This window comes from Euprymna scolopes, unplaced genomic scaffold (genome assembly GCF_053919585.1).
Source record: "Euprymna scolopes isolate OS-2025 unplaced genomic scaffold, ASM5391958v1 sca27, whole genome shotgun sequence".
In the NCBI taxonomy this organism is placed as follows: Eukaryota; Metazoa; Mollusca; class Cephalopoda; order Sepiida; family Sepiolidae; genus Euprymna; species Euprymna scolopes.
The window spans coordinates 1-9,553 of NW_027633291.1; the positions used below are offsets into that span (position 1 = coordinate 1).

A 9,553-nucleotide genomic window follows, 5' to 3' on the forward strand; every position below is an offset into this window, starting at 1 on the left:
AAACGGAGATTTCTACTATTCACTAATATATAATAATCGAAAACTAAACTGAATGCATTATATTATCGAAATCCACGCTTGTTGATTCCAACCAATTAATAAATAGATTTCTATTACTCATATATGTAATATTTAATTGAAATTAAGATAAATAAATAAACATTTTAGTATCATTTTTCACACTCAAGTAATTGAAGTAAATTTGGTGAGTAACAAAATAATAAATACCTACGATGTGTATGAGTAGAAAGTAAAGAATACACTGACTCAGGAATAGGTAAAACCACTAATCTTAATTTACGTGCATTTAATTGTTAACAGCAAATCAAAGATACGTACATATTTCATACGTCATGATAATCAGTTTATTCGTTAAATGTTTTACTTATGCATGAATCACTCTAAAACGTCCATACTGATTCTGTTAAAAATGTCTGATGAAAATAATTGACAAAAATGATGTAAAATAAATAGTTGCCTATCAATCAAACAAATAGATTGCACGTGCCTGTCAGGGAGGCAAATGTGCTAAATTGTAATCTTTACAAAAACAAAACGTAACTGATCGGTTTGCTGAATACACATATGCAAAAATGCATAATGATAAAAAAATTAATGCACTGAATGTGAGTACATCCGTGTCAATATATTATTTGTTCGGAAAACCATAACTAATGACTTGTAGAGCTTCTTAAAAATAGATGTGGAAAGATCAGAATACTCCACACAAGGAACACCAGTTTCAATCACAAACACTCGTGCAAAAATGCTACTCATAGACTTGCAACTCAAAGATGTAGTAAGACCCACTCAGTTAATTTAATCAATATGTACTCATTTCGTATTGAAAGATAAACGATGACAAAGGATTCGAAAAGAAATCACAATAACCTTGTCCGAAAGCGAACGAGGTTTAACTCGTTCAGATTGAAAAAAAGAAGAGTATTTGAAAGACAGGAAACACCTTAGAACACAATAACTGCATAGCAATTTCTACGTTGACATAATATGATCTTTTTTATGAATGACTTGTAAAAAACGTTGGCCCTCAGAATTAGTCAAATTTGTGATTTCGTCAACAGATATTCCTCACGATACCTCCTGAAGAATATCCCACAACTGATCTTTGCTGTTACATTGTGGTCCAAATGCATATAAGCGTCGCTTCATTAGATCCCAAACGTCTCAATTGGTTTCAAATCTGGTGAAATCGCAGGCCATTCCATCATCCGTAGCCCAGAGAACACTAGTTGTTGCAAATAATCTTTGCCATTGTTTGCTGCATGTGAGGGTGCATGATCCTGCATAAAAATAATGGTACTTCTGAACGTCAACTTTTGCTTCTTCAGCCATGGTTAAAAGTGCTTCTTCAGAAAAGCATTTGACGCTATGTTTACGCCTTCTGGGACTCTCCATAATCTAACAATATACTTCCGTTAATCCCAGTCTCACTCATTATCCGACCACCACGTTGTTGGGGCCTTAAACGAGGATGCCGATGTTTTCCATCTAGGACACATGTCTTGCTTCTGCCATCTGGGCCCTCAAGGGTGACACGCACTTCATCCGTGAGCAAAACTTTGGAAAATCCGTTTTTATGTTGTCCTCTGTCCATTTATATCGGTTTCGAATGGGATGTTGGTTTAATGGAGGTTTTGGCAAGGCTTAATATACATTGCCACTTCATTCAGAAGGTTACATCGATTACCTTTGTTGACATTCTTCCAACCGGCTTGGTCAAAGGCTTCTCGACTTGTCTGCCCACGCTTCTTAACAACTTCGCGTTTAATTAGGAGTATAGACGCCCTTATTATTTTCAATATTTCAAAGGTAGTTGTATATTTTGCTAGCTGTTCTGTAATAATGGTATTTTTAGAAGTACTCATTACAACATTAACCGAGCTATGTTTATTGACGAAAAAACTGCATTGTTTATAATTTGACGCACTTCAAATACCGTGGATTAAGCAATTACGATGGCAAGATGTTTACATTGCACAAAATAGATATAGTATATAGTATACTTATACAGTACGCACATCTCAGCATTGCCAACCTATCCGTAAGTTTCTTAAACTGGTAAAAATGTCATTTCCTCAATATATATATATATATATTTATTTATATATATATATATATATAGCTATATTCACTCCATTAAATATTAAATATTAGCAGTAAAAGAGGAAACCAGGCACAAAATAAGGTCGAAAATAGGGAATGTGTCTGCATCTTTGAACGTTGCTAAACTCTAGTTTTTTCTTGAAATTAATACGTTAATATATATATTATATATATATATATATATAATATATATATATATATATATATACTATATATATATACACATACACACACCCACACATACACCCACACACACATATATGCATATATACATATATGTGTATATATATATATATATAAATACATATATGTATATATACACATATATATATATATTATATATGTGGGGGTGGGAGGTGTGTGTATATATCTAAATATATATACATATATATATTCTATTTTAACGTATTAATTTCAAGAAAAAAAAACTAGAGTTTAGCATCGTTCAAAGATGCAGATTGTTCCGTTAAATAACTTGGTAAACAAAGGAGATATAGTATCAATGGAAGACGGGATTAATTGGGTTTTGATTTTTAAATAGATTATGTGCCTGTAAAGATTAATCACACTACTGTGTATTAAGCCATTCATAAATATACGGAATCATTGAAGGAAACTGCAATTACGAAAGTTGAACATGAATTGGCATGTTTGTTATGCAATATTATCATCAAACTTCCTGTTGCTGTAGAAGAAATAACAAGCAATATTGGATGATATTTTTTTCATCTATGTGAACGAAATGACTAATAAAAGAAATAGGGCGTTACACTTTTCAATATTTAACATGCATTACTATATGCAGATAAAGTAGAATTTTAAGTTTCTTTGCTAAAACAAACAAAAACATTGTGTACCAATTTTGACACGAGCTATGAAGCAATTTCACAAATTTAATCTTTAATAAGAAATTGTATTATTGACCGGGGTAGAACAAGACAGTGTAAAATGTTGAAAAAATTCTTTGGATTGCAACCGGCAGCAATGGATTCACCAGATGACGCTGTCACCAACAAGTTCAGTGCATATAGCATATGCAGGACCCATTAACGGGTCGCATGCCTTTATTATTATGGACAGCTTCATTAAGCTGTCATACCATTTAGCGTATCATATCAGAGTGCTCAATACAGATATGTTGATGGTATACTAAGTGTTTTAAGTATACAATTTTTTCTGTTGTCAGATTTGCATACAGGAAAATTTCGATTGTTATAAACCGTGGATAATAGTTTCTGTGTTTGATAGGCTGTTCATTTTTCTGCGACGAATCCATCAAAATTAAGATGGGTGTATATTAACTGTAACAGGGGGCGTCAGAATTGGGTTTAATAAGTATTAAAGTTATATTGTTGTGTACTTTTATTAACTTAGTTATCATGATACCTACATATATGAGTAATATTTCAGTTGTAACTACTTTTTAAAATCAAACACTATAATATGAATTGGCTCCAAATCACACCAGTTCAAACTAGTTGTATTGGGACAGTGGATGTCGAAAAAAAATCATAGATAAAACACATGCATATATATATACCTAACAGTTTTTGAAACGGAAATAAATGTATTCTATCTATCTATCTATCTCTCTCATCTCTATCTATCTATCTATCTATTATATATATATATATATATATATATATATATATATATATATATATATATATATGTATGACATTACCGGATATCATTGTAAGAATACATAGATTATTAAGAGATATCCAAATAAACCGAGCTATTTAACGTATTAACTCTAAGATAAGCGACACCAGTTCTCGCATCTTCCGATATACAGCCGAGGTGTGTCATGTTATACTTTATTTCCTATATGAAATCGGTATTCACTCTTCGGCTTAATTATTCCCATGATATATACTGAAAAGTCCTTGTACGCTGAGACCGAATACACTCGATATATTGCATAATAAGTAATTCACACCCTATGTGCATGTTTTTTGTGTGAAAAATGTGTATGTTTTATATATTGATATTGATAACGGACTTGAAAATATTTTAAAAAAGAGGTAATTTTCAGAAAGCGCGATATGATAAAAAGAAAGAAGAACGGAATATATGAAAGTTGAAAACGCGGCAAATTGCCACGTGCCTCCATGGAAATATTTAGAGATATCTCGTATCCTCTTGGGCTTAACGATAAACGAATATGTGCAGAATTGATTAAATAAATATGAAACAGTTTCTAAAAAAATCATATTGTACTACCCCTTACCCAAAACGCAGGTATCATAAAGATTTATGACCCAACTGAGTTCTGGAAGAAGCCTAGTTTACATTAATCAATGAAAAATATAACCTGATTAAACAAAAAAAAATGGTCGATTAAGATATGTACTTGCCAGTAAGGGCATTCACAAAATAATAATAATAATAATAATAATAATAATAAATAATAATAATAATAACAACAACAACAACAACAAAAACAACATTAATAATAACTAGCAGTACCCGTGGAAATTCCACGTTAGTTGAAAACATCAACCCTCATATCAGCAAACACCTAATAACATAAGGAAATAATTAATATGAGGTTGTCTTTCAATAGAATAATCAGTGGAATATTTGTTTGGATCAGGAGGTGATTTTTCTTAAGACAGATACTCCGTGAACTACTTGAGATTATTACACGAAATAGAAATACAGTGAAGCATCTAGATGTTAATTGTATTAAAGTGACTTGTAAATCAGTAATAACCATGTTACTAGAAACATGTTACCTCTTAACTGTTAGCATTTTTTCATAGTGGTAAGAGGACGTGACCAAATTTGAAAATACGATTTAATGATGGAATTAATAAGTAACTAATAGGATTGGTGGGATTTGGTTGAAGAATACAAATGTTGGTTTTTGGCAGATAATATGGCAAAACGTGAAATATAGTTCATAATTTTTTTTAAATTTCATTATGCAATTGAATGTCTGAATTTGTTTAGTATTCCCATTATCATTATTGCAGTTATTTAAACCCCTAATCACACCATTATTGCTATCTTGCAATAGATGTTGATAGTTGGAATTTTTGTTAGATGAGTTTTGATTGTTATAATTATTCAAATTATTCTGACTTTACTCTTATGTTGATTGTAATCTTGAAAATGGATATTGCTTGTGTGATTTGCGGAATTTGTATTCCATAGGATATTGGGGTAGTATTCAAGATGGGCATCACTTTTTAAAAAAGTGATATCAACTCTTAATACTGTAATCAACTCTTATTACTATAAAGAATCTGTTTGCAAAGATCTGGTAATTTCACTTTTACAATAAATTACCTCCACACAAAAAATGATTAGGAAATGGAAACATGTCCTTTCTATTTTGAATAAAAAAACAATTACTTATAAATTGTAGGAGAAAAAAATTCTTATTTTTTTCGTAGATTATAATCATACAATAGATAAAATATTTTATAATCTTATGAAAAAACCAAGATCTTGATATCTACAAAAATAATTATTTCTTTATATCTTGAAACACATACAGAAACAGGATTCAATGAAGATGTTCAAATGGAAAATAAATGTTTTCTGAATATTGAATTTATAAAAAATGGTTCAAATTGAACAAAAGTGCATTGAATTATGAGTTATAATCCATCTAATTAACATTACAACATATTAGCAACACCTTTGTTTAGCATTCAAACACCTAAAATGCTTTTTATTCATTGAAAATAATATTTTAATAAAGCTCATATGAAACCATTTTAATAGAAAGATCAAAATGGAGAAAAAGTTTTTATTCAAATACAAACCTGAAAATATCCAATGGATCATTGAAAACGTATAATATGTTATTTTTCAAAGTTCAATCAAAACTCATGAATTAAGTTTTAGAAATATCAACAATTAATATTTGCTTTGAAATTTAATCAGCAATACAAAACTCGTATATTACATTGAAGCAAAGTAATATTTAAATTCAGAACGCTGAATATTTTGGAAAGTTAAAAATGATAAAATGTTCTGTACGTAATAATTACAACACAAAACATTAGGCTATATAATAAACAAACAATATTAGATATAAATTTCAATAGAGTGAAATTTGTGAATACATTTTTTATTTAATTATAAGTATCGCATGAAATGAGGATGTTTGAATAAAGAAAAGGTTTTATGCAACAAAACTATCTTTTTCATTTTGATTTTTTAAAATAAAATTTGGAAAATCAGAGTATATTTTCTTGAATTAGAGTTGAAAAGTTAAAATATGGATATAGATGCCTCACTACCTCTTGATAATATAAACAAAACTTACCTGAAGTTTCTATTCAGAAGCATTTTCCTCAATAAATGTTATATGTTACGTGTCCCAGGCCCTTGTGTATTTAAACCATAAGTGGTTGTGTAAGTCTCATGAAACACATTCAAATACAGATTCCTTTTATAAGGTGTATACAATGTCAACAAATTGGAGCTGTTCTGTTTTGTAACATTTAATTTTCAAATATAAGGAAATCAAAATGTCATGATTTTATTCAAATGTATTTGTCCATCCCACTCCTGTGTAGAGGAATTTATTTGTTTTTATTCAAATTTAAGTTTGAATATATCTAATAATTCTTTTAAAAATCCACCAAGTTTAAAGTTAACATATCAACTGAATATTAGAAAGATTATCAATCGAAGAATCTGATATTTCATTGAAATATAAAAATATTATTTCACTTCTAATCCAAGAATAATTATAAAAGTTAAACTAAATATATTTTCTGTATCTATATAAATATGCATGTTAATCATAGTCTAATATATTGGTATATAAAGTGAAAAAATAATTGAATCTCGTTCCATGAACATTTTTAAAATGTATGTCATTATAATTTTTTTTTAAATTCCAGCTACCTCATGAATAGAAGTAAATGTATTTTTTCAAATTTTATTAAGTAAAGATTTTCCAATGCAGAAAATGTTTTTTCTTTGAATTCAATTTATCAATTTATAAATATTTGAAGATGCGGGAGATTCTACCCCAAACCTCACTAAATTCAGACTTTAAAATGTCATAGAAATCTAAAGTTTTTACATTTAAAGACATGTTTAAAAATAGGTGAAATAATGAATTATATTTTACATCAACAATATTTTAAAATGCTGAAGAAATGTGTTTTCTTCAGATTAACGAACATTCCAAAATTTAAGGGAATATTATTTTAAATTTACATTTCCAGTTTAAGTGGAAGTTTCGAACTTCTCTTTACAATTATATTCATTAAATACAAATACAAGAAAAGTGTTTCCTTTCCACAATGCAAATTTATAAAATATAAAATAAATATTTTCTTTCCAAATACTGAGAATGTAATTATTTCTTGATGATTATTGCAAAATGCAAAAGTGTTTTTAGAAATGTCAATGAATAAAAAGAATACATGTAATATTTTTTATTTATTTTAAATCATGTAGCTGAATCCAATGAAACTTTTTCAAATGAAGCCACAATGTTTCCTTAAATTTATATCAATTGTACTGCTGCACTGAAATGTATTTTTTAATATTTTAGTCATGATAGAATTTTAGAAAAATACTTCTCTGCAAACTAAATGAGGCAAATTCACTACCATTGGGTGTTGCTCTAATATTTTGAGACAAACTATACTGTTTATAACTGAAGCTATAGAGGAGATTTGTTAATGTCAATTTCTATTATATCTTAACTACTTACTTCTATTATATCTTAACTACTTACTATATAATATGGGAAGAACTTGTCTGAAATATTCCTCCCCAAAAGCATAAGTTTTCCTCCAAAACCATTATTATTATTATTGATTATGGCTTTCAAATTTTGTCAATTGCTTCCAAAGCAAATGGAGGGATCATAGAAGCTTCATCTAATATAATAAAATCAATATTTTTAAAATAATTTGCATGGTGAGACGTGGGAGCGATGTTGCAAATAGAAGTTTCTGTTAGTGCGATAGATAATTTAAACAAACTGTGGATTGTTCTTCCTCCTAAAAGTAAAGTAGAAGCAATACATATCCAGCCACTACAACACACTTGATAGTTTTTTTTTTAGATGTGATATTATCACATTAAACATATAAGTTTTGCCACATCCTCCTGGTGCATCCACATAAAAACAGGAATATTTAGGCACTTTTTCTTTTCTCTTTATTGTAACAGATTCAATCACAATGTCACTGACCATTATTTTGTTCTTCACTCAGTGGGTTTATGTCTGGGTAATTTGAGAAAGCTTCAGGTTCCATTTGCTGTACACCAACAGGTCAAGGTAAGCCAATTGTTAAACAATTAGTACCATATTCAATCAGGACTGTATTGATTGGTTGCAAAGCCATATCTTCAGCCTGATCCATTGCAAATCCCTGGTGTAAAAAATCTCCCATCATAGAGTTCTTGTGTCTATTCCATAAAGCAGGAGAATGTGTAGAGTTTGAATAGGCACATATTGTAGTAAACATGACTCGAAGTGGCGACGGCATTTGTAATGCAGTGGTTTCAATCAAAGAATTTTCAATTAATTCATCATTTTGAAGAAGGTCAAGTTTTATGCATGCTTCTTTAAATATAGGTCTTAGTTCACCTTCTACAATTCGCAATTCCTCAAAAGTTTTTGCTCCAGGAACATGCAATAGTAACATCCGCAAATGAATTTTATCTATATCTTTAGGGTTCACATTATACATTCTGCTAATGATATTGATATTCCTTCTTCTTGGTGTCCATTTTTTAGTATTCTTGTTGTAGACATAATGAAGAGGAATGTCAGGACACAATATGGTTTCCAACTTGTACAGTAAATCCATTCTTATGTCTCATGTATTCTGGGTATCAAGTCATCGTCAAAGAGGTTTAATTTTTTACTCTTTTGGATAATTTTTTAGCCACACGCAATCATTCAGACAGGGAGAAGTGCCACCAGGTCCATGAATCATAAATCTCTTTACTAAATCATATAAAGTTGGGTCATCATTAATATCAGGAATTTCAGCACTAATTAATCTATCGATGTCACTTTTGTTCGTCGGTTTATCCTCATTTCTTAAAACTACGAATACGTGGCAGTGAGGAAGTCCTCTCTTCTAAAATTCCACGACATAGACGTATGCCACTGGAACAGCAAATGTATTTTTGTCCTTTATATCACTCAAGAGTTCTTTCAGTTGCAAGTTATACACACTGGCAATTAAGTCAGGGCTAATCTTGGGGGTTTGATTTGTATATAAATTGTTCATGATTTCGGGGCATTTAGGATTACATGTGTAGGTTATAAAGAGGTCAGATTTGCCATATTTTACCACAATTGACATTGCATCATTAAAGTTTTGATGCATATGTCGAGGGGTACGAGTGAATTAGGAGGGAAGTATCACTTCCCCTCCTGGTTGGATATTCTGATCTAGTCTTCTGTTTAAAAAGTCCATCAGTCCATTAT

The 9,553-nt window shown here is 29.9% G+C and overlaps 1 protein-coding gene across 1 annotated transcript; it reads right to left on the bottom strand.

Moving 5' to 3' along the window:
* Nucleotides 1–8,384: 8,384 nt before the first annotated feature.
* On the bottom strand, nt 8,385–8,924 carry LOC145274110 (uncharacterized). Its single transcript, XM_080127285.1, has one exon. It carries the CDS (start codon nt 8,922–8,924, stop codon nt 8,385–8,387), a length of 540 nt encoding a protein of 179 aa, XP_079983411.1.
* Between the last annotated feature and the right edge of the window lie 629 nt (nt 8,925–9,553).

Bases quoted from the DNA above. Each gene is read 5' to 3' on its own strand.
- LOC145274110 (XM_080127285.1), bottom strand. From the start codon at position 8,924: ATGGATTTACTGTACAAGTTGGAAACCATATTGTGTCCTGACATTCCT.